General features: G+C 32.3%; 1 protein-coding gene and 1 long non-coding RNA gene across 2 annotated transcripts in view; one reads left to right on the top strand and one right to left on the bottom strand.

Moving 5' to 3' along the window:
- Positions 1-25,873, top strand: part of LOC129989409 (uncharacterized) — a 92,232-nt gene extending 66,359 nt beyond the window's left edge. Inside the window, exon 2 of the mRNA XM_056097932.1 lies at positions 22,449-25,873. Coding sequence (XP_055953907.1) covers positions 22,465-24,342 — 1,878 coding nt within the window. The 5' untranslated portion in view covers positions 22,449-22,464 and the 3' untranslated portion in view covers positions 24,343-25,873. The remainder of the gene's footprint in view (positions 1-22,448) is intronic.
- LOC129989410 (uncharacterized) overlaps positions 1-26,211 on the bottom strand; it is a 295,435-nt gene that overhangs the window by 76,148 nt on the left and 193,076 nt on the right. The gene's annotated exons all lie outside the window — the stretch shown is intronic.

Raw genomic sequence — 26,211 nt, 5'->3', positions numbered from 1 at the left:
GAGCTGTATTTAACAGTCATAAAGTAATTTTTTTTACGAATTATTTAAATTAAAAAAATATTTATTGAAAACTGATTAATTTGAAATTATTTGGACCAATCCCCCCCCCCCTCAAATTCAGCACCAAGTGGTCTTGAATTAATTAATCAATTTACTGATAAATAGATTCTAAAAATATTATACTATTATTCTGTCATTTAAAATATATAAGTAGAATATACTTAATCCATAAATCATGAAGAAAAATCAAACTAAATAAAAATATAAAAATACTAGTCATAAAAAAACTGCAAACTTAGTGTGGTGAAAATCTCAGTTTTGTTTAACATTCTTCAATTATTTGAAAGCATTCAAATTTGGATTTTTACATTATGTGGATTTAATAAACTTCTTATTAAATTATTTTATATTAATGCATAAACCAATGGATTTTCAAAACATCCATTTCTTTCTATTTTCAATATTCCTTTTCTCAATGAATGGAAAATTACAGAGATGACACTGTATTAATATATTTATTGATTTTTGACTTTGTATACTCAATATTTATTAAAGAAAATCTTTGTTTTAAATGAAATGCAATTCATATATATTATATTGTTATGAATACGTGATGCGGCTTCCCAGCATAGTTGGTTCCATAGGAGGTCCCAGGGCTTGGCGACAAACTTGGCGACTTTGGCGCCAAAATAGATAATACCCGAAACATCGAGAATTTTCCCGATCCGTCCAGTAGGAACCGAGTTACGCCTCGAACGTTCCTGATTGGTTGAGAGGCTTCTAGCCCCGCCTCCTGAGACCTATAAAAGGAAGCACCCGCAGCTGTCGGGCAGTGGTGAGTAGTCGTGAACCAGGTCGGACTCGGAGAGTCGTCGGGATCGACGGGGAAGAACGAGTCTTCCAGAGAGAGAAGTCGTGGACCAGTGGGTCGTTGTAGTCGGGATCGACGACGAAGAACTGGCCTTCCAGAGATAAGCGGAGCAACGACGGAGTGCTGTCCTGTGTGTCTTCGTGTAAATAAACGCCGTTGTTTTTCTACTGCCGCCTGCTGATTGAGCGTTCTCCACACTATATAACTCCCACTATCCAAACGAACCCGGAAATTTCGTAACAATATATAACAGCCATTCTTGCAATGAATAAAGCGAGGGATACGAGTTCGCATACTCAAAGCTTGCTTTCTGAATTCTATTTAATCGCAAAATTTCAAACAAGCTGGAATTTATATCTGGATGAATTGATTGTGGCAGTTTTGCAATTCGTGCTGCTTTTGTAATGCTGTTTTAAAAATGTGTTTAATGAAGAAATTTACGTGATTCCATACAATTGTTTCCCTTTGCCATTTTTACAAACAACATTGATATTATGTGCAGCTGGCATAATATCAATGACATCTTTTTTTCAATTTTGAAAAATCTATATAAACTTATGTAACCTTTTCAATAGTCGCTAAATCCAATGATATTTTTCTTTTAAATGTGGAAAAGAGCAGACAAAAACCAGCTGGATTGACCTTACGATTTCTCGCATATTCTCTAAAAAATGTTTTATCCCAGTAAACGCCTTGTATGGCATGGGCATTGAATAGATACGATATATCAACCCCTGGCGTGAATTTAGTATTTTTTATTGAATATATAGCGTATCCTCAGCAAATTTTGACAATTAATCCCTGGCGAGCAATTAATAGTATGCGAAAATCGAATTTGTGGTTTAGATGCATTTTTTTCCATCTGATCGAAACAAAAATTTGATGCAAAACCTTACTTGCAGTCACGAAATTCAATACTAAATTTGATAAATTTAAATCATTGCATTTTTGAGTTATCGTGTTTACGTGTTTTTGAGGGTATAGACAGACAGTCAAGCCCTTCTTGGATTTGGTTCAAAATTTGACTGGTGTCTATACTATAGATATTAAATCTATCTACCGAATATTATCTATATAGCACTCTTTATTTTTTAATAATCGTATTAACTTATATTCGAACAGCCAGATTTCCTCCGTACACATTTTATTCAAAATTTGATACAATTCTTCCAATTTGGTGTACAGATTGTGTACCAAATTTGTCCGTCAAGCTCAAAGCGTATTTGAGTTATCTTTGTTAGACGTGTGGTGGTAACATCATAAGCCAGATAACAACTTCAGGAGAAGAGTGCACACTTTTGTCTAGTGGCTTTGTTACTCGGCTATGAACCCTAACGTTGCGAGTTCGAACCTCAACCTGCACATTGGTGACCCTGGTTCTGAACAACCGCATCCTTCATTCAGCTGCCGTGGCTCCATCTACCGGCAACAACCACTCACACACGCTCGCCGTCGCCCGCCATAACACTTGGCGCGAAAACAACGTTCGTCGCTCGCCATGACGCCTGGCGCGATAATCACGTTCGTCGCTCGCCATAACGGGTGCGATAAACTCTACCGACTCACTGGTGGGGGACTATTGTGGTGGTAACATCATAAGCCAGATAACTTCCGGAGAAGAGTGTACACTTTTGTCTAGTGGCTTTGTTACGCGGCTACGAACCCTAACGTTGCGAGTTCGAACCTCAACCTGGAGACGGAAAGACATTTTCCATAAATATGTTTCTCGAACTCAGTGAGGTCTAAAACGTGGAAATTCGTCAAAATCTCGAATGCGAATTTTTTTACGATTATAATACTTTCTCTATACAAGATATACGAGAAAGTAAAAAAAATTACATTCTTTAATCAAGTATTGTATATGAAAATATATCGGAAATTGGAAATAAGTTTACGTCAAATTGCATATTCTTTTTAAATGAATATACAATTCGCTAATTATTTAAATTCAAGAAAAGCAAAAAAAAAAAAAAGTTTTTTTTTTTTTTTTTTTTGGTGGGAAAGGAGGTTGGACATGCGAAGATTTAATTTTAGCACAAGTTTGCAAAATAAAATCAAGCAATTATTTTTACAAAATTTTGGTGGATTTAATTATACTAATTACAGCCAGTTGAAACTGCGACCAAATCTCATTTCTTTACTCTGAAAAATAAAATCAGTTTGAAATTTTGTGATACAGAATTTTTTGTGTTTCTTTATTCTAAAGTCAAATGCAAACAAATCTTTAAAAAATGCAGTTTAGACCTCACTGAGTTATCTTTGTTAGACGGAAAGACATTTTCCATCAATATGTTTCTTAAACTCAGTGAGGTCTAAACCGTGGAAATTCGTCAAAAACTCGAATTCGAATTTTTTGACAATTACTATACTTTCTCTATAAAACGTATGCGATAAATTAAAAAAATTACATTCTGTAATCAAGCATTGTATATGAAAATATATCGGAAATTGGAAATAAGTTCACATCAAATTTCCTATTCTTTTTAAATGAATATACAATTCGCTAATTATTTAAATTCAAGAAAAGCAAAAAAAAAAAAAAAAAAAAAGTTTTTTTTTTTTTTTTTTGGTGGGAAAGGAGGTTGGACATGCGAAGATTTAATTTTAGCACAAGTTTGCAAAATAAAATAAAGCAATTATTTTTACAAAATCTTGAAGGATTTAATTATACTCATTAAAGCCAGTTGAAACTGCGACCAAATCTCATTTCTTTGCTCTAAAAATAAAATCAATTTAAAATTTTGTGATGCAGAATTTTTTGTGTTTCTTTCTTTTAAAATAAAATGCAAACAAATCTTTAAAAAATGCAAATTTTCTTTATTCTTAAAAAAATGCAACCAAATAAACATTATCAAGTGACAAGTCAGGATTTCTTAAAATTATTTTCATTTAACCTGATTTGTTGCACGTTTCTAAAAATGGAATTTTATGGTTTGGTTTTTCATATGTTTCTTGATTTCTAAAAGTTTTACATTTTACATACTTAAGTGTCCCGAATAAAGAGGCATTTTTAAAAAATAAAAACATTTTCAACTATTAATAATTAATAAAAATTAATTTATATTAAATCAGGATTACGATACATGTGTTGCCACCTGGTAGTAACAGAAAAATTAGTTCAAGCTTTTATAATATCTGTATTAATAGATTACAAATTAAATATAAAAAAATAGAAAAAAAATGAAAGAAATAATTACTATTTTGCTGGACACAGATAAAAGTTTGTTTAAAATAATACTCATATGAAATTTATTTAAAGAATATTTTAATTGCAGTCAAAATCTGCAAATCTTACAAATGCAATTGAATCAGTTTCACTTTCCCATAAATTGCGTCTTATCTAATCAAAGAAGTGATAAGACTCCTCAGAGAATGCTCATTTAAAATGAGAAACTAAGATGAAACCTGTTTCCTTTCTCTGCTACTTTTTCTTTTCAAGTACTTTGGACCACTTATTCTCCAAGGATAAAGTGTCAATCTTTCAGTTTCTTTAGAATTCTCTCCAAACAGAAAAAAAAAAGTGAGAACATAGGAATGGCGGAATTTCTGTGGTTGTTTTAAAATTTCATAATAAAAGGTTATCTAATTAGCGATTTAATAATTGTTAATCTATACTTATATAAAGTCAATGTGCGTGTGTGTGTGTTGGCGATCTACAGGCCAGATCATTCGACATACAGCTACCAAATTTGGCACATGCATACCTTGGAAGTCGGGAATGTGCACCTGGGGTCCCTTTTTTTGAATGTTTAATTAGAATTTTAATTATTAATTAAAAACTAACTTTCCCGCCAAAAAAATTTTTTATTTACACCACCGCCAAATGAGTAAGACTTCAGTTGTTTCCCCACGCTAATAAGGTTAGGCTTAACATTTTTCGGCCGATTATTTCAAACGATTCTGTTTATTTTCTTAATGTTTGATGCATTTAAAATTAAACATTGTTAATTAATCGATCTTTCAGATTCATTCTGAAGTACTTTTGAATTAAAATAAAACAGAATAAAGGAAATTAAAAATTTCTAATCTGCATAGCGTTTTCAAAACTGGCGTAGAGAAATTTACGCATTTGCATTACCATAATTGGCTTTGAAAATTCATGCGCATTGTGTTCTGATTGTTGACAATATTATCAACGGATGCGGACTTGATTTAAATTATATTTAAGTTAATTGTATGCTTTTGTAATTAAAATGTATTTATGTTAGTTATATACTTTTTGTATATGCTTATAGTTTTTACATCGTTTTTTAAGTAGTTTTTTAACCTGTTTTCGACCGATTATTTTAAACGATTCTGTTTATTTTCTTAGTGTTTGATGCATTTAAAATTAAACATTGTTAATGAATCGATCTGCTCTTGATGAATCTGAGAAAATTTTGTTGACAAATTCTTGAGATATTACATAAATTAAGAAAGATATTCTTTAGTGCCCATAAGGTTTAAACGCTCTGTGACTCTATTTTCAGTAATCATATTATAAAAAAAAATGCTTTGTTTCAGTAAAAAATATTATTATATTAATTGCAAATTAATCCTTATCACTTTTATTTAAAGCATAAATTCTAAGGGAGCTAAAAGAAAATTAGAGAGATACATATTACGTTATGACTGAAGGCCTTTATAATATTATGAGTGAATTATATGACTATCAAAATTTGAAGTTTTAAAATATTTTGATGAAGAAGCTATTAAAGTAGGAATTACATAAAATATTTAATTATTAAAATTTTAACGAGCATTAAGATTGGCGAACCGGCTGGTCGCCAAAGGTGATTAGTCTATAATAAAATAGAAAACTTGAATCCGTTTAAAAAAAATTGGAATTCATATTTTTAATAAGAACATGTTACAAATTCCTGTCAATAATTTTCATGATTTTAGTGGAAAAGACTGCTCGTGCATTAGCAAGCATCATATATTTTCTTTCAGGCACTCAGAAATGATCCCGTATTTCGGTTTGACAGTCATAACATTCTAAAAAATAATTTCAAAAATTTTCACACATCTTGACTACATTTTTTAAATGATTGCCTACAAAATTCTCTATTAACTAATTTTTATAAACAGTTTAATCAATCTATTAGAATTATTAAAATTTATTGATCGGATGCTAGGCCATATTAACTAAAAACATTTTTTGTACATTATTATTTAGATTTAAGTTCCCGTTCTCCATTTCCTGACGTGACGCTTTTGCACTTTTTAAAATCAGCGGGAATGGTTTCCCAAAACTTTCTCGCATACTTTCTGATAAGCTTGTTCATTCGAGATAACATTTTGCATGGTTTTGGTGAAATATTAACTTTTGGCATGGATTTAGCATTTTTAATAAATCTATCGTGTCCTTCTTGGCGAGTGTTTTGGCGATCAATCCCTGATATACCGTTAATAATATTTGAAAATCGAATTTCTGCTTTAGACACGTTTTTCACAACGGATTATAACAAAGGTGTGACACAAAACTACACATGTAAATTCCATATCAAATTTGATGTATTGAAGTCACTGCTTATTTGAATTAACGCGTTTAAATGTTTCTAAAAGTACAGACCTACAAACAACTCGTTTTATGGATTTGGCTCAAAATTTAACAGGTGTTAACATTATAGATGTTAAATGAGTGTACCAAATTTTATTTATTTTGTTCTCTTCGTTTTGTAATTATCGCATCAATTTATATTCGAACAGGCGGACAGACAGACTTTCTTCCTTCTTCGATTTTACTCAAAATTTGGCAGAAATCCACAAATTTTTTTGAAAAGACTACATACCAAATTTCAACCGCATATCTCGAAGCTTTTTTTGAGTTATATTTGTCACAGGCAGCCAGACGGATATTTTCTAAGGTATAAAACTGGAAAATTCGTCAAAATCTCGAATTCAAATTTTTTGATGGTTACTGAACTGTTTTTATATTATATATACGAGATAATAAAAAGTGCAAAGGGCGCCCTATTTTGTTATTTAAAGTGGATGCCACTTTATGTAAATCATTTCTGCTTATGCCCAGATGGAGGAACGTCGATATACAAAAATGCAAGAGCTAAGAAAGCATATATCGGATTCTGATATTTCATTCCTGTTTTATGCTTTGGATATACAAGAGCCAGGGCTCCATTTGGTAAGATTTAAGCTGTTCTTTGAAAGAAAGCATCTGTATTCTCAAATAGTTTAAAACAGTAACCAATTGGACCTGCGAACTGTTTAAATAGACAAAAATAAGCAGATCCGTATGTTGCGGGAACTGAACGTCTCTATTCTCAAATAGTTTAAAACAGTAACCAATTGGACCTGCGAACTGTTTAAATAGACAAAAATAAGCAGATCGGTATATTGCGAGAATTGAACGTCTCTATTCTCAAGTAGTTTAATACCAATTGGACCTGTGAACTGTTTAAGTAGACAGAAATAAGCGGATCGGTATGTTGCGGGATATGAACGTCTCTATTCTCAAATAGTTTAAGACAGTAACCAATTGGACCTGCGAACTGTTTAAATAGACAGAAATAAGCGGATCCGTATGTTGCGGGAACTGAACGTCTCTATTCTTAAATAGTTTAAAACAGTAACCAATTGGACCTGCGAACTGTTTAAATAGACAAAAATAAGCAGATCGGTATATTGCGAGAATTGAACGTCTCTATTCTCAAGTAGTTTAATACCAATTGGACCTGTGAACTGTTTAAGTAGACAGAAATAAGCGGATCGGTATGTTGCGGGATATGAACGTCTCTATTCTCAAATAGTTTAAGACAGTAACCAATTGGACCTGCGAACTGTTTAAATAGACAGAAATAAGCGGATCGGTATGTTGCGGGAACTGAACGTCTCTATTCTCAAATAGTTTAAGACAGTAACCAATTGGACCTGCGAACTGTTTAAATAGACAGAAATACGCGGATCGGTATGTTGCGGGATATGAACGTCTCTATTCCCAAATAGTTTAAGACAGTAACCAATTGGACCTGCGAACTGTTTAAATAGACAGAAATAAGCGGATCCGTATGTTGCGGGAACTGAACGTCTCTATTCTCAAATAGTTTAAAACAGTAACCAATTGGACCTGCGAACTGTTTAAATAGACAAAAATAAGCAGATCGGTATATTGCGAGAATTGAACGTCTCTATTCTCAAGTAGTTTAATACCAATTGGACCTGTGAACTGTTTAAGTAGACAGAAATAAGCGGATCGGTATGTTGCGGGATATGAACGTCTCTATTCTCAAATAGTTTAAGACAGTAACCAATTGGACCTGCGAACTGTTTAAATAGACAGAAATACGCGGATCGGTATGTTGCGGGAACTGAACGTCTCTATTCTCAAATAGTTTAAAACAGTAACCAATTGGACCTGCGAACTGTTTAAATAGACAAAAATAAGCAGATCGGTATATTGCGAGAATTGAACGTCTCTATTCTCAAGTAGTTTAATACCAATTGGACCTGTGAACTGTTTAAGTAGACAGAAATAAGCGGATTGGTATGTTGCGGGAACTGAACGTCTCTATTCTCAAATAGTTTAAGACAGTAACCAATTGGACCTGCGAACTGTTTAAATAGACAGAAATACGCGGATCGGTATGTTGCGGGATATGAACGTCTCTATTCTCAAATAGTTTAAGACAGTAACCAATTGGACCTGCGAACTGTTTAAATAGACAGAAATAAGCGGATCCGTATGTTGCGGGAACTGAACGTCTCTATTCTCAAATAGTTTAAAACAGTAACCAATTGGACCTGCGAACTGTTTAAATAGACAAAAATAAGCAGATCGGTATATTGCGAGAATTGAACGTCTCTATTCTCAAGTAGTTTAATACCAATTGGACCTGTGAACTGTTTAAGTAGACAGAAATAAGCGGATTGGTATGTTGCGGGAACTGAACGTCTCTATTCTCAAATAGTTTAAGACAGTAACCAATTGGACCTGCGAACTGTTTAAATAGACAGAAATAAGCGGAGCGGTATGTTGCGGGAACTGAACGTCTCTATTCTCAAATAGTTTAAGACAGTAACCAATTGGACCTGCGAACTGTTTAAATAGACAGAAATAAGCGGATCCGTATGTTGCGGGAACTGAACGTCTCTATTCTCAAATAGTTTAAAACAGTAACCAATTGGACCTGCGAACTGTTTAAATAGACAAAAATAAGCAGATCGGTTTGTTGCGAGAATTGAAAGTTCATTTTCACACCTATTTTATTTGCTATATTGAAACCACAATGGTGTTATTTTTTTCTCTTTGAATGCCAAAATTCAAAGTTCTATTCACTGCGGGGTTCTGTTTAGACTTTTTTTATGAACTGCATGATGAATATGTTTTAAAAAACATAGAATCGAGAAGTTCCGAATCATTTGAACAGCCTAGATGAACGGGAAGTGGGCCTTCCTTTGGTAACTTTCACCCATTTGTACATCCATTCCACTTTTCTTGAAATTCCCGTAACTGAAGATGGAGGTCAAAAGGACACCACGTTGTTCACTATCTCTGATTATCACGTGGTATTTTGTTCTTGAATGCTATAATCTTTTCAGTACCTTCAAGTTGTTCCTTCTGCAGTATGTTGGCAAAAGTCTAAGCACGGACTATATAACCGAGATATTCTTTTTCAAAGTTTTTGTTGTTATTTATGGAATTATTGACTCCATGTCTCTGAAGCTGCTTTTAATTTGAATGCAAAAATAAATAAATAAATAAATAAATATTCCTAAAATAATATTTTAAAAAATAGTTTTCTTCATATTTGTTTGTTAAATTCTAACAGTTGTTAACATTAGTGTCATTCCGTGATATCTAAACGAAGTAAATACTCATTTAAAGCTTTTTTAGGTTTTTCTTATAACATCTTAACAGCATTTAATATTAGAGCATTTAACATTCTTAATATGAATATTTTTATATTTTTGGTAATTAAATTATTTCCCGAATGTTTCCAAAATAAAATGCTTTTTACAAAAGACAAGGAAGAAAAATAAAAATGGCGTCGTTTGAAAGAAAAATAACAATGGAGTCGTTTTGATTCCTGGCCGCTTGAGGAAATCCATGTCTCCTCTTACGTGTTAACGACACGTGAACAATATATATGTGCTACATTATATCAGAGATCTGCCATACTTTTTAAAAGGGCATTCTGACCAGATTATAATATAATTGCATCCACAATCAAACAGAAACTTCTGTTTCATCAGCAGTATTTTAAGGTCGATATTTTTTGTTTCCTTAATATCATTCCTCTCCCTTAGAAACAAAGGAAATCTGATAATTTAAGCCTGATATAATGACACATGTGATTTTATAATAAATATGTTTAGAAGAAAACATCAAAGATATCAGTTTAACGATAAACAAAGAACTTTGATTTTAGAACAATTGTACACTAACAATGGAAATTTTTAAATGAAGATATTATACTTAATACGATTCATTAGAAATCTCATATATCACAATATTTTTTTTTTTTTCATATCTATGAAAAAATTTTTTTGTTTCATTTACCAACTGCAGAACAAAAGTTCTTTCATTTGCTTAAATTATTTTCTGTTCAAATAAATAATTAGTTGCTCTCACGGAAAAAAAAAAGTTAAGTCGACAGTTGTATGAAGATAAAATTTTTCAAACAATAAAAACATATTTTTAAATAATACATTGTATATAAAACATTAAATTATTTTTAAATGAATTCAATTCATTTATATTGTCTGCAGAAAAATTAGCAAACGTTTTGATTGCGTGTTTCAAAACGTTTTTTTTTTTAATTATATATTTAAAGTCACATTGACAGATTTGATATCACTCCTTAGTGCGTTATAGGAAGTAAACATGATTGTCTTTACTATTTACGAGTTTACTTTTATATCTGGATTTCCATTATAATTTCTGTTGTTCAAAGAATAAAAAGAAAAAAAAACTTCCGGGATCAAATAGAAAAAGAAATCTGGCTTATACCTGATCATAAAAGCTTAAAAGAAAAATGGAGAAATTAGTTGAATGAAATTTGTTATACGGTTTTTACATAGAATTTGCAGATTTCTGTATAATTTAGTATAAAGTCTAAATAGCCGCCTTTGGCGACAGTTCGCTCGCTAAGTTTATCGACTTTTTAGGTTGTTAAATGATTAATATTTTATCTCATACGATTGAAAAACATGAATTCAATCAGCATACTGTAAACAAAAGAATTATACATATTACGAAATATAAGCGGAATTGAAATAGTGACTGCTAAAAACACGCGATTAAACGCGTTTTTTTTTAAATTATATATTTATAAAATTATATATTAAATTATATATTTGATGTACCTTTTGAATTCCTTCATAGCATTAAAAAAAATTTTTTTTAGATAATGTATCAAACTGAATTAAAAATACTATTTCTTTTAAAGAGGAAATTGTGTAGAAATGAAATTGATATTATTAAAAAGAAAAATTTTGTAATTTTAAGTCAATAAAAATATCATTTTTTGTACGACAATTATTTTAGAAAATATGAATAGCAATTTCCATAGAGAAGTCATAACGATACGGCATAGACTTAAAATGAATGCACTCATTTTACTGAAAGCTGGTTCCAATCATCGAAGTTGAAACCCATCCCTAGATTTTTTTCTATCAGAACAATAGATAATTCTATATCTGCCTTCAAAATCAGCAGAAATTCCATTAATTAAACCAGAAATTCAACCTGATACACCTTTCTCAAAGTTCCGCCCATCTTTACGGCTATTAACTTTTGTCTGACTATTACTTTTTGTCTGACTATTACTTTTTGTTTATCAGAGCTATTAGCTTTTTGTCTGACTATTACTTTTTGTCTATCAGAGCTATTATCTTTTTGTCTGACTATACTTTTTGTCTGACTATTACTTTTTGTCTATCAGAGCTATTGGCTTTTTGTCTGACTATACTTTTTGTCTATCAGAGCTATTAGCTTTTGTCTGACTATTACTTTTTATCTATCAGAGCTATTAGCTTTTTGTCTGACTATTACTTTTTGTCTATCAGAGCTATTAGCTTTTTGTCTATGTGACTTCTACTACCTTCATCATCTCGGCAAACGATTTCAATAGTTCAAGTCAATGTACTTTCTGCCATGCAAGTAGCAAGTCTTCCTTGAGCGGAGGTAGACCTTTCCGAGTCAGAAACTCCATTAACCGTCTCTGAAAATCTGCACTCAATTGCTTCTGTTGCATTGTTTGCTATCTAGTTATGCGTTAATTTCCCCAAATATATAATTGTTTTGAATTTTTATTTTTAACTAGCATTTCATCATTATTCAGCATTAAGGCTATATGAATAAAATTTAAAACATGCTTTCTATGTTTGATTGATGGATTTATTCCAAAATCAAGTTCATAACAATGTTAGGCAGATTTTCTGTTTGATTGTCCATCCTTGTTCAATTGAACACCAGAAATGAAATTCTTTATATGAGTTTTGACATTAAAGTTGAAAAGTTGTAATGAAAGATTGAATGTAATGGACAAAAATATAGATTCAAAATGTGTACAACGCTCTCTCATGTCTCCTGAAAAATTAAATTCGCAATATTCTATTTTATGTTCAGTGTCCCGTCTTTGACTGTTTCCAACTATCATGCCGAATTTCAAGGGAATATTTTTTTTATCACAGTATTAATAAAAGAAATCAGAAAAATCAACCAAATATTTTACATTATTTAAATCAACATGATTGGAAATACAATGATTTATACTTTAGAATGGTATAAAAGTCAATTTCTTTTCAACGATTCAATGATTTAGAATAGTGATAATAAATATTATCAAGTGATTTACAGTAAATTGAGAGAAAATATTATTTAGACAATCAATATACAAATTAATCTGGAGGAGAATTGCAGTTAACGCAAGTGTCGGGATTAGTTCCTCTTCCTAACCCCAAATGGTAGCGCATTCCTGTAGTCTTGAAAGTTACACAGAAAATATTTCTTGTTTTGCTTGGCAGTCAAAGAAAGGAAACGTTCACGTGGCGTGAGAGCGTTGAGCAGCTCTCAAGGAAAAGCAGAGTAAATTTATTTTAACGATTACGCGGAAACCCAGAGAGTTTCTTGTGAAAAAGTAGTTAATGGAATCTTCTATTTTTTGCAAACAGGAGCACAGGGTATGTGCTCACGAACAGTTCAGAAATACTTTGTTAGAGATATGTCCCCTATATTCGACAGTAAGCAAAATGATAGACTGCTTTTTGTCACATTTATTTTGTAGTCAAATTTTGAAAATTACACATTGAACCCATTTTTTCATGAATTTCGGGGTCGCTGTGGTCTGTTTTAAATGCCTTGGCATCGTGGTCGGAATGACTCTGGTTCTAGACCCGTGCGTCTGATGCGTCTGATGTACATTAAATCTGTCTGAACCAAATATATTCCGGCTGGCGCAATGCAGGAGTGCCTTTCTCTTGCTGAAGTTGAATGCGTCTCTCCTGCAGTGGCGTAAAAGGATACGAAGAGTTACCAATCCAGGTACTATCCTTATCAACAGAACGCTACTCAAAATTACTTGGTGTTGTTCCAAAATAACATTAACATTGCTTCAAAACGGGATAATGTAATATAGCTAGTCTGCTTTCAAGCTAGGGCAGAATCATTTTTTTCTCAGGATTTGTAAGTCAGCTCATAATCCTTTTCTTCCCTTTTTTAATTTCTCTTATGCGTAATATAGTAATTGTCAAAAAATTCGAACTTGAGAATTTTTTAGAAATATTTTTAAAACTTAAAGCATACATAAGATGTCCAGAAACAAACCAGGTGGAAACACTTTTCAAATTTGAATTATTTGCAATTCAGAAATTAGCTTTTACCCCACGATTAGACACCCTACATAATAAATATACTTGGAGCACATGGAAATAAATTAAATTTTATAAAGTAACTGAATGATTTAGGAAATATAACTTTATCAATGATTATGATAATTTTTATATTTCCCCGTTTCAGTAAAAAAAACTTTTATAGAGGCATCATTGAAATGTTACTTTATTAATGAACCGACTTGCAAAAGACGGTATTAATACAATTGCTATCAGATCGGCGAGCAAGCGCTTTTGTCTGATCAAAACCTACAACTGATCCCTCTGCTTCTAAAATTATTCATTCAGTTACAGTTACAGCTCATCTCCCAGAGGAATATTCATTATTAAACTACTCAGCAGAACTTCCCATTAACTGCTCAAAATTCTAACCATTTAAAGTGAATTAATGAGAAAAGCCGGTGAGGTCTTTGTTTCTCTCCGAATGGCTATCGGATGGCCGTAGAGATTGAAGTGAAGTGATGTAGAATCCATTGTTTGTTCTTCTGTTTCTGAAATATTATTCAAGTATTTGTGAGACGTTTGTTTTTTGAGTTCCAGTGCTTAATTTCTAACCCTTCTTCTTCTTTTTCTTTTTGTTCTTGAAGTAGATCGAGAAACAATGTGCAAATCAATATACAATATCCATTCTAATCTCAATTCAACACCAAATTCTAAACAGTTTAATATAGGTATATGTTTCAATTTACTTGAATATTCAATTTCCTTTAACTGTTAAAATTTAAACTTAAAATGAAAAATGATTAATTAAAATCATCATTAATTAAATCACGACCAATTAAAATAAACTGATCTTCTATAATGAAAGAAGCAAGCAAACAAATATTCGAGGAAAAAATACAAATAGCTTTGATTTCATTGCAACAATGAAAAGTAATCCTACAGTGAAATTCAGGAAAATAATTTTGTTACCAATTGATGTCACTAAAAAAAAGTTTTTTGAAATTTTAAGAAGTTGAAAAAATTTATTTTTATTCCATAATATTGTTAGGAATTATTGTGAAAGGTGATTTCTTTTTCAAATTCTTTTATAATAAATGTAATTAATTAAAATTAATTGCAATTAAAGTATTAAAATTAATTTTAATTAATTAAATTAATTATAAAAATTAATTGATTTTTTTTAAAAAATTCCCTTTCTTCACATTTTTAACCTCCACATTAAATATAGGACCACTTTGGCAGCTCTACTTCAAATGATTTGCTAGCGAACGCGCATTCACATAAACAGGTACACATTCTTTTTTTATTAATAATACAGGTTTATTAATTTTTTTATTTTCAAAATAAATCGATTAAATATGACACATATTTTATTTTCGGTTAATAAGAATTAATTTTCTAGAGTCACAGAGGTCTAAAATTCGCATCTTGAGTTCTGATATTTTTTGATAATAATAAGAATTTCCCTTTCTATGTTTCACTCTTAAGAAAATAAATATGAATATCTTAAACGAAAGTAAATTAACGGAAAATAAACGTACACGTTTATCTTACAAATGTATCAAAACTATCAAATAAGCATATCACCATGATTTTAGAATTTGTTTTTAAATATATTCATATCCTTAAATTAAGGATAAATAAAGGCAAATAGAGATTGTGAAACAAAATTGACTTACTCATAAAGTACATTTATTAAATAAAAGAGAAAGAAAAAAAATTGCATGTATGATACCATTCATAAAAACTATTATTTTTGCTCCCTGGAGAAATTATAAAAAATATCTCCTTTACAAAAACTTTACATGGTTAGTATGATGGTGAATACATTTATGTCTCCCAGACGGTGGTAAACAGTCAGTACAGCGCATGATTATCACATTATCGAGCTGATCCTGTGGAAGATTATTTTACTCAGCATGCAATTCTCTCTGAAGTTCGGTACACATGTAGGAGGTGATTGACGGATAGCAACTCGTCTGCCAAACGTGTCACACATGTACTAAATCGGATTAAAGTTAAGTGAGAATACTGACCATTCCATACAGGTGACATCTTCAGATGGAAGACATTCATTTACAATGTTTGAACTCTGAGGATAGGCCTTGTCATTCCTAAACACAAAATCTGCGCCCATGAAACACCTAAACAATCGTACATGCTGTTCCAGAAAGATGTCTGGAAACATTTGGCCTGTCAGGATTCCGATTTGAATATGCAGATCTATTCTGGAGTTCAGTATAATTCCACCCCAAACAAGCAATCCTGCACCACCCTACCGGTGTTGTTAAATGATGTTTTCTTGATATAGCGGGTATCTAGCGTTCTCCATATAAACAACCGCTTGAAACAGACTGCAGACTAAGCCTGAACACGTCAGAAAACTTAATCTTACTGTGACGATGTCCATATTGCATGTTCTCTACTCCAGGATAATTGTTGGCGATAGTGAATTGTCATGAGCAGAATACATCTGACAAGCCTACGAACGGTACGTATAGATCAGTACGTCCCAAACGTCTGTAGCGGTTTTTGTTTGTCTTAAAACTGTCATACCCTAGAAGATAACTGATGAGACAGATCTCATGCTGTGCTTTGTCTGCTCTGGCCATTGCTGCCAAATACCGGTCGTCATTCGGCGTTATATCTCAGATGCGACCAATACTGTAACGTCTACTGACATTTCCAGCATCTTGGAATCATTGTGCGTTCCAAGATGCTCAGAAGATAACTGATGAGACAGATCTGATGCTGTACTTCGTCTGCTCTGGCCATTGCTGCTAAATACCGGTCGTCATTCGGCGTTATATCTCAGAGGCGACCAATACTGTAACGTCTACTGACATTTCCAGCATCTTGGAATCATTGTGCGTTCCAAGATGCTCAGAAGATAACTGATGAGACAGATCTGATGCTGTACTTCGTCTGCTCTGGCCATTGCTGCTAAATACCGGTCGTCATTCGGCGTTATATCTCAGAGGCGACCAATACTGTAACATCTACTGACATTTCCAGCATCATGGAATCATTGTGCTTTCCAAGATGCTCCATCTGAGTATGCCCACGTTCCAGACGGCCGGTAATTCTACCATGTAAAAAAACATCCATATGCGTCCTTTGTGTCATGAATATTCAGTTATGGCACATTGCCGTTTACAGAAAGCTTGTGAACAATTTTACTTTTTTGACACTTATATACACCTCATTTGCACTCTCCTCATTGTGACGTACTGTCATCATTATCTGGGGGTACACTGTAATTTGCATATTAATCTTGGAGATGTGTATGATAATTCTACATGTGAAATTTTTACTTTAGGGTCCGATGTCAGTGTAATTCCGGATTATACTTAATTTATGGATACGAGTGTAGTTAATTCATCATTTCATGTAATTAAATTATTTTAACTAATTTTATGATAAAATTGCATTTCCTTTAAAATATACGACTTAAAGTAGATTTTTTAATATTATATACAGGGTGCGGCAGAAGAAACCGGACAAACAAATTTTAATATAACTTGATTAAAAATAAATAAATTTACAAAATATAACAAATTATAATAGTTAGAATTTTACTAATAAATAAATTTAGTTTATTTAAAAGTGACAGCCTTTTGCAATGACGCAGAGGCACAAGCGCTTATTGCAATTTTCAGCAATGGGCCGCAAGTCTTCTACTATTAATCGACCCCATTTCCGCCGAAGACATTGCTTTTAGCGAGTCCAAACTTTTATGTCGTTTAGTGTAAGACCTAGACTTCAAAGCTGACCATACACTATATTCATGGGATTGAGATTCGATGAGTATTGTGCCAGATCTCCAGATGTTATCACGCCCGGAAAATACGCCTTACACCACTCTTCTGTCTTTTTAATCTTGTGAGCTGATACTTAGTCTTGTTGAAACCTCTCACTTTCAACTGCTGAAATGAGTTTTGGCTCACGGAAATACATTAGTTTCTAGAATGTCCCATTGGTACACTTTTTTATCTACATTTTTCATGCTTGTATAGACTGATTATTTTAATAAAATTTTTATTCATATTCTGATGTATTATAGACTTTATAGTTTGTTTTTAAAAATAATTCTAAATTGCTGCTAGTAAAATTTATAGAATTTGTATTTTATCTATTTTGAAGAACATGTAACAAGTTTGAAGAAGACATTAGCGTTAGTTTTTGCAGAACTAATGGAATTAGAATGTTTATACAATTGGGAATTTTGCAAGCAGTTTTGTGAATATTGCATTAAAACAAATAAGTTAAACTGTCTGCAGTGAAGCTTGTATAAAAGTGCACCGTGGCCACACTCCATATTAGAAAGACTCCAAGGTAAATGCTTTATCTCTGATTCATGATTTAATGATTTATCTCTGATTTAACACTTTTTGATACAGGGTGCGGCTGAAAGTCTGGGACGTACAATTTGTAATATAACTTGATTAAAAAATAAATAAATTAACAAAATGTAATAAATAATAATAATAGTAGACTTTTACTAATAGATAAATTTAGTTTGTTTAAAAGTTTCCGCCTTTTGCAATGATACGAATGTGCAAGCGCTTATTGAAATTTTCAGCAATGGGCCGCAAGCTTTCTACCTTTTATCGATCCTAATCCTGCTGAAGTCATTGCTTTAGAGAGTCCAAACTTGTATGTCGTTTAGTGCATGTCTTAGACTTCAAAATGTACCATATACTGTAATCATGGGATTGAGATTCGGTGAGTATTGTGACCACTCTTCAGATGATATCACGTCCGGAAAATGCGTCTTGCACCATTCTTCTGTCTTTTTAGCTTGTAAGCTGGTGAGGAGTCTTTTTGAAACTCCCATTATACATTGTCGAAGTGCATTTTGGTCCACGGAAATGCAACAGCTTCTAGAATGTCTCGCTGGTACATTTTTTTATTTATTTTAACGCCCTCATCCAGAAAAACGACAGATGTTTTACCGCTTGCGAAAATTCCACCCCAGACCATGACTGATTTTGGATGTTGTCGATGTTCAACAATTGCTGAAGTGCTTGGAGTGTCTACAGACTATATCCCATAGTTCTAGGAGTTACGAGCTTTGTGACGGCTAAGAGCTTCTCATTAGTGAAAAGAAATCACTCTCAGCGCTGACTTGCGGCCGGTCTTAGAAGTTTTCAGCATCTTTAAAGCCGCAGGAGTTTGTATTTTTCAGTTCAGCTGAACTTTTTGAGACTTGTAAGATTTTACTCCAAGCTCTGTTTTTGCCATTTTTTGGCACTGATAGGCACCTTTATTCCAGTTTACGAGCGATATTTCTCATGGAAACCCTCAAATTTCATTCATACTGTCGTTTTCCTTGTTTAAACAACTCTAAAATATCATATTTTTTGTTGGCATTGTAAAAATATCCCAAAAAACAATACGTAAATTAAAAGATATATTATAAAATAAGTTATAATTGAAGTGGTAGACAAAATGAAATGAACAAAAATGAAAAAGAAATTAATTAATATCTATTCTATGATTTAATAACTTTGTCAGAGTTTTAATTTTTTGCTGGGCCTTTATATATATATATATATATATATATATATATATATATAAAGTAACCAATCTTAAGTAAGAAAAAGTTTGAAAACGAAACTAAAATGAAAACGAAACAAAACAGTTTCGAAATCGCAACTAAAATTTATAACTTATTTAAACTAAAACCAAAAAAGAACTTCATAGTATTTAGAGAGCGCAATTGCAGCTACTTCTAAAACACAAATGCATTGATACAAAAGTATTAGAATCAAGTTAATAGGAAAAACAGAAAATCAAATAAAAATTAAACCAAAAAAATTAGAAAAATATAAATTTGAATCCGGCCTGAAGATCCTTTGGCTTAAATAAAAATAGAACTTTCCTTGCATATTGGATCACTCAATAGATGGCGCTGGGAGCCTACATCTGTTTACATAATTTACCGTTAGTGTTTAAAAACAGGGAATCACAATCGATAGTTTAAAGTTTCCTTAACTGTTGATGGTATGTACTGGCCTTTTCGTTTTTAATTTTAATGCTATTTTTTGTTTTTATTGTTATTTTTGTTATTGTTTTTTTTACTTTGTTGTGGTTAATTTCTTCTTATTTGTTGTTTTATATTTCCTTTCTGTTAAAATGGTATATCTCTTGAGCATAATTTCAGGGGATTTTCGGTTCACGAGGAATCATTATTAGACAATGTCTGTATTTCTTCACAGAAAAAATCCCTTTCTTTGAATCCCTGCCTGAGGGTGACCCTTGAAAAAGTCTTCAGGCCGGATTCAAATTTATATTTTTTATAATTTTTTTGGTTTAATTTTTATTTGATTTTCTGCTTTTCCTATTAACTTGATTCTAATACTTTTGTATATATATATATATATATATATATATATAAATAAACTTTGAATTTTATACAAACTGAACAAGCTTGGGAGAGTTATTTTTTGAAATCAATTACCTTATTTTAAAACTTGCCGCCTTTTGCAATCAGCTGGTTTGATGGGTTTAATGGTTACTAAAATTTTCGACTAAATATTTTAAGTAGTTTGATACTGATTGCGATTTTTGACAAAAAAAAAACATTTGCAGGCTTTAAATTTTGATGGATATATAATTCATACTTTTTAAAAAGCCGTTCGCCGTTCTATTCATTTTACTATGCATTTCATTTTCTTCCCCGTCATTTTTCCTAAAAGTAAAACTTTTCCATTTCCAGCCATTTAACAACATAACTTCATATCTAATTAAAATCAATGTAAAATTCTACAATTTTCTTCATGTTGATATAAATATCTAAATGCACATTTAGTATAAATTTTATTTAATACAAACATTTTAAGTATAAATTTAAATCTTTTATAATTTTTTTTAAATAAATTGATTTCTTTCCTAAATCTAATATCGATTTCTAAATCTAATATATAGATTGATTTCTTAAATTTTTGACAATAATGATATGAGTTAGAAATAGGTTTATTAATTCACAGATTTAAAAGAAATTAAGAAATATTTTCTTTAATAGCGACTTTTTTCAACAAGCGTGGTGTTCTTCCAGAGTTTTTATGTTTTAGTATAATTATGATACGTTTCATATTCGTTCAGAATTCTTATGATTCTTGTTAAAAAATATCCCTAATATAATTTTTAAAAAAATTGATTTACCATGGAAGAGAAATTTTTATACGGCGAAACAATTGATATGATGGAAAAGACCAAATTTTTAGAACTTTAAGATGGTGCAAAAATTGTTTTTGTATTATAAGATTTTTGGAAGTTACCAGGGAAGAACGCCAAAATGTTAAATTTTTAATTAAAATTACTCGAAATAAAAGAAAATTGCTCCAGGGTGATAGTTTTCACTCTGAAGTACGTATAGTCATATCAATGACTCACTCACGCGCCCGAAGGCACACGGATAATAAGTACTGAATGACCGGGCCACCGCAACAGCAACATTGGTGGGAATTGTGGTTGAGTCCAAAGGGCCATCACCGGCCACGGTACAACCCTTCCCGAAGGAAGTACGACCCGTCTGTTTCATGTAGAAATACCAAATTTGGTATCTCTGCATGAAACTGTCTTGTGTGTAAAGCGTCAACACACACACACACACACACACACACACACACACACACACACACACACACACACACACACACACACACACACACACACACACACACACACACACACACACACACACACTTTAGGACAATTTCGGGGAAACATTTTGCAATGTAAATCAAAGACTGAGTGTATAATAACATAGAAATGTATTTCTGGTGTTATTTTGGCCAGAAGATTTTTATACTGATTTCTCAGATTTGTGGTATATCTGCTTCCGAAGAAAAATTTGAATTTAAATGACTTGATTTCTATTTATAGGGCATTTTCGGCGAATCAGTATAGGAAATATTCGTAAGCAGAAAATATAACAGAACTGCAAATGCCTTTGCTTTGGAGAAATATTTTTATTATTAATTTGAACTTTATTATAAGTACAGATAATCTCAAAAAAAAAGTTTCTTTTTCGTGTGTAGGATAAACGAAACAAAAGCTATGATTAAATGTAAAACACTATGATTTACACTATGATATCACTTTGAAAAGATAATATCACATGAATATCTAAATTTAAGTTTTCTATTCTTTAAGTGTTTTTTTCAAAAATCAATTTCTTAATTTTATAAATAAAAAAACACTAAGAAACCTGATAAACATTTATACAGATATTGTATTTCTTTGTGGAATAATTGCATGACTTTGCCTTTTAATAGTTTCATTTATCAGTTATTGTTTCAAGGGATAGGAGAAATAACATTGATTTTAAATCTGGGGAGATAAAATAGATAGCAGGTATTGATGCAATTATTATCACACACTTTGGATAAAAGGCCAGATAAAAAAAAGTTCTGTAGTGCTCTTCAAATGCAATTTAATGTACAGATAAAGTTTAGGTTTAACAGAGAGAATAGTCCTCGAAATTCCAAGATAGAGGAACGTATGAGACTGCCAGTTTTTCGAAGTCAACTTTACAGTTATCGGATACATTCAAACTCTTCTACTGCATTATTTTCACCTTAGAATGTCGGAAGCCCCGAGTCCGTTTAGTAGTCAATAAAAAAAAAACTGGCAGAAGCATAAGAGGATAAAATAGATATCAAGTGAATCATAATGTTAATGCCCTTTATGGCAATTTTTGATAAGAATATCTGTTAAAGAAAAACAGAAAATTTCATTTGAAATAACATAGCACACGGACGCATTTTACATTTAACTGAATGTCTATTTCTTATAGTTCTGTGAGAAGAACAATGGCACGGATAACAAACAAGAATTGCCAAAGAGAAGCCCACTTTACATTTATTTGGATAATTGAAAATGGCTCTGCTCTGCTGGTTCCAAATTACGTAAAGAGTCCGGAGTTCACTGTACGGTCAATGGAAAGGACAAAATGGATGTTGTCCTTGGAAACAGTTTCCGATTTTGAAAGTTTCGAAATTTATATAAACAGAAGGGATGACAATGGTCCAGACAGCATACAAATGGAATTCGAACTCTCTCTTCTAGACATCAATGGAATTCCTTTGAAGATGGAATCATCTAAAACAGAACTTAAGAAAAAAGCAGACCTGAAATTATTTGATCATGAAGTACTGAATCAAAGTAGAGCTGAGATCTTATCAAATGATGCGCTCACTGTTCGCTGCCGAATGTGGCGAACTGGAGCAGAAGCACTGAAATCCGAAATGTGCTTTGCTCGCACTTGCATGGGAATGGACCGACGTTCTTTTATTTGGGCCATTAGAGAATTCAGTAGCATTCAACAGGAAGAGAAAAGAACATACTATCTCAATCCAAGATCACGTGGATCCCCACAATTGGTACTGAATCTCTTTTTGAGTGAAAAAGAAGGTGAAAATTACGTGAACATTGAAATATCTCGAAATGATACCACAAAGAGCCATTTTATTCTTTGCAGAATCTCTCTCTTAGACAATTATGGAAGAGTAGTGCATTCCAAGAAAACTGTGTCCTTTGCTTGTGCTAATTATAAAGAAATTGATACAATTCAATTCTACTCAAAGGAGAAGCTTATGACTGATAAGTCTTCCTTATTGCAGAACGATGTTTTATTTTTGAGATGTGAATTTCAAGTTGAAACTGAACCAATATGGAGTGGGATTGAAAATTACAGATATTTAAATTTAGAAAACCTGCAACAGGAAACGATTGAAATGCGTCAAATGCAGCTAACAATACCGAACGAGTGCTGCACTTCTGGTTGTCCCTTCAAAAAGACCTTAGAAGTTATGCACGGAGATGAAAACTTGAGCGATGTCACCCTCCAGGCAGGGGGGAAGTCACTGCAACAGGAAACGACTGAAGAAAACCTGCAACAGGGAACGACTGAAATGCGTCAAATGCAGCTAGCAATACCGAAGGAGTGCTGCACTTCTGGTTGTCCCTTCAAAAAGACCTTAGAAGTTATGCACGGAGATGAAAACTTGAACGATGTCACCCTCCGGGCAGGGGGGAAGTCACTGCAACAGGAAACGACTGAAGAAAACCTGCAACAGGAAACGACTGAAATGCGTCAAATGCAGCTAGCAATACCGAAGGAGTGCTGCACTTCTGGTTGTCCCTTCAAAAAGACCTTAGAAGTTATGCACGGAGATGAAAACTTGAGCGATGTCACTCTCCGGGCAGATGGGAAGTCACTGCCTGCTCATAAAAGTGTCCTGAGTGCCCGCTCTCCGGTCTTCAAAGTCATGTTCACACATGACATGAGGGAGAAGACAAGTAAAATTGTCGATATTCCCGATTTCAACGCTGACACCGTGGGCTGTTTGCTACTATACATTTACAAGAATACTGTTGAAAATCTTGAGTGGGAAGGTGTAGTGGATCTTTTCAGGGCTGCAGATAAATATCAATTATTGGATCTTAAGAAGAAATGCTCTATAATCTTAAAATCGAACTTTTCGGTGTCCAGTGTTTGTACAATTTTATCGCTAGCTGATATGCACGAAGAAAGAGATTTGCTAAAAGCTGCAGAAGATTTTATTTCAAGACATGATAATGAAGTGTTTGATTCTGATGAGTGGAAGACCCTTAAAGAAGAAAATTTTCATTTGGCTATGGAAGTAATGGAGCGGATTATTCGTTTGGGCAAACAAAAAATATATTAAATGTTTCTTTGATATTTCTTCTTTCTCTCTTTAAAAAGCTAAATGTTAACCCATGAATTCCCAAATTCAGAAGTTAGATTGAGTGATGAGAAAGTTTTCGATGTCCAGTATTGCCACAATTGCATCACTCACAAATGTATGTAGACAGTGATCTGCTAAAAGCTTCAAAAGATATTATATCAAGACACGATAACAAAATCTTCGAATCCTAAGTGAGTGGGAAAAAAAAGAAGAAAACTTTTGATTAGATTTGGAAATAAAAGGTTCGGGTAAGGGTACCATATGAATGACATTTCATCTATTCGAAAGGAATGTAGCGAATTTCATGAGAAAATCTTTTGAAATACAGGGGGATTCATAAAGAAATATACACTTTCCAGATGCTTTAAAACAGTAACAGTCAAAGACACGCACCACCTTAGCTAATCGGAAGATAAATTGTACTCTTAAAGTATGTGTCTCGTCCTTGACAGAAGTCACATAGGAAGTAGTATGTGTGTCATGCGACTAGTCAGTTGAAATGGTATCTGCAGTGGAAAAGGTTTTTTTTTGTGTCCATCAATTTAGCACAACGGAATACACAACTGTTGTTGTGCAATGGGATTTTCGATCACAATTCGGAAAAGAAGTTCCAATTAAGAAAATGTATCCATCAATGGCATGAAAAATTTTAAACTATGGACTGTTTGTGCAAAGGTATGAGTTCCTGATGACTGACTGCATCACAAGAATTCATCATTCAACGAAGCCCAGAAAAATCAATGCAGAGGGTGAGTCGTGAAATCCCAATTTCTCAACCCATCGTCTGGAGAATTTTGAGAAAGAAGCTGAAAATGATTCCATACGAAGTGCAGGTGTTGCAAAATATGAACGACTTTAAAAAACAAAAGGGACTTTGGAATTTGTGCCAATATGCAACTTTATTTTAAAAATGATGATTTTGCCGTTCACTTTGTTTTCATTGATGAAGCAACATTTCATGTCAGAGAGAAGATACACAAGCACAATGTTCCCTTTTGGGGAAGACTGAATTACAAATTCACAGAGCAGTACAGACGAGATTCTCCTAAGGCAAATTAGTTCTGTGCAGTGTCCGAAAAGAAAGTGTATGGCCCCTTATAAGAAGTCAAGCATAGAACATCTGCGAATGTCTCTAATAAAACTTAAAATATCACTTACAATTCAGTTGCAGGTAACATAATACATTGTTCTTGATTTATAGTGCATTGATACTGTATAATCACCCTGTATAAAAGAATATTTTCAATGCTGCTGCTATTATTTAATTCTGGAATTTTGTTCAAGGTATGAAGATTTATCTTATTTTTTATGACTGTAAGGGTTCTGTTTAAAACATGCTTTTAATAAAATCTGATTCTATGACAAATGTAATTAACGTTAACTTAATGATTAGAGTTTTCGTAATATAAAAGTCTATAAATGTGAGAGCATTATTACAATTTTTAATTGTGAAAATTTTTATTGTATAATCCACTAATATAATTCGTAAATCAAGAAATATATTGTGTAGTACAAAGCTTCAATGTAGATTGATCCTTTCTTTTGTCTTTTTGTTTTTTTCAGTCGTACTTAGATTCAGTAAACATGCTATTGGATTAGTTGAAATTAAATTATTTCAAATTTAAAAAGATGAAGTATTAAATGTTTAATAAATTTATTGAAAATTAAACCTACACTGCAATAAGAATGACTGTAGAAGGCTCCTAAAATTAGTACACAACTATTAAAATTTGAAGTTTAAAAATAGTTTTCTGAGGAACCTATAAGAAAGAATATTACATAGAATGGTTTCAACGGAAAATGTAAGTAATCATACATCCAAAAAAAGCAATTAGTCGCTACAGTCGG

Source organism: Argiope bruennichi, chromosome 10, assembly GCF_947563725.1.
Source record: "Argiope bruennichi chromosome 10, qqArgBrue1.1, whole genome shotgun sequence".
Taxonomy (NCBI): domain Eukaryota; kingdom Metazoa; phylum Arthropoda; class Arachnida; order Araneae; family Araneidae; genus Argiope; species Argiope bruennichi.
This window is presented reverse-complemented; position numbering and strand designations above follow the sequence as displayed.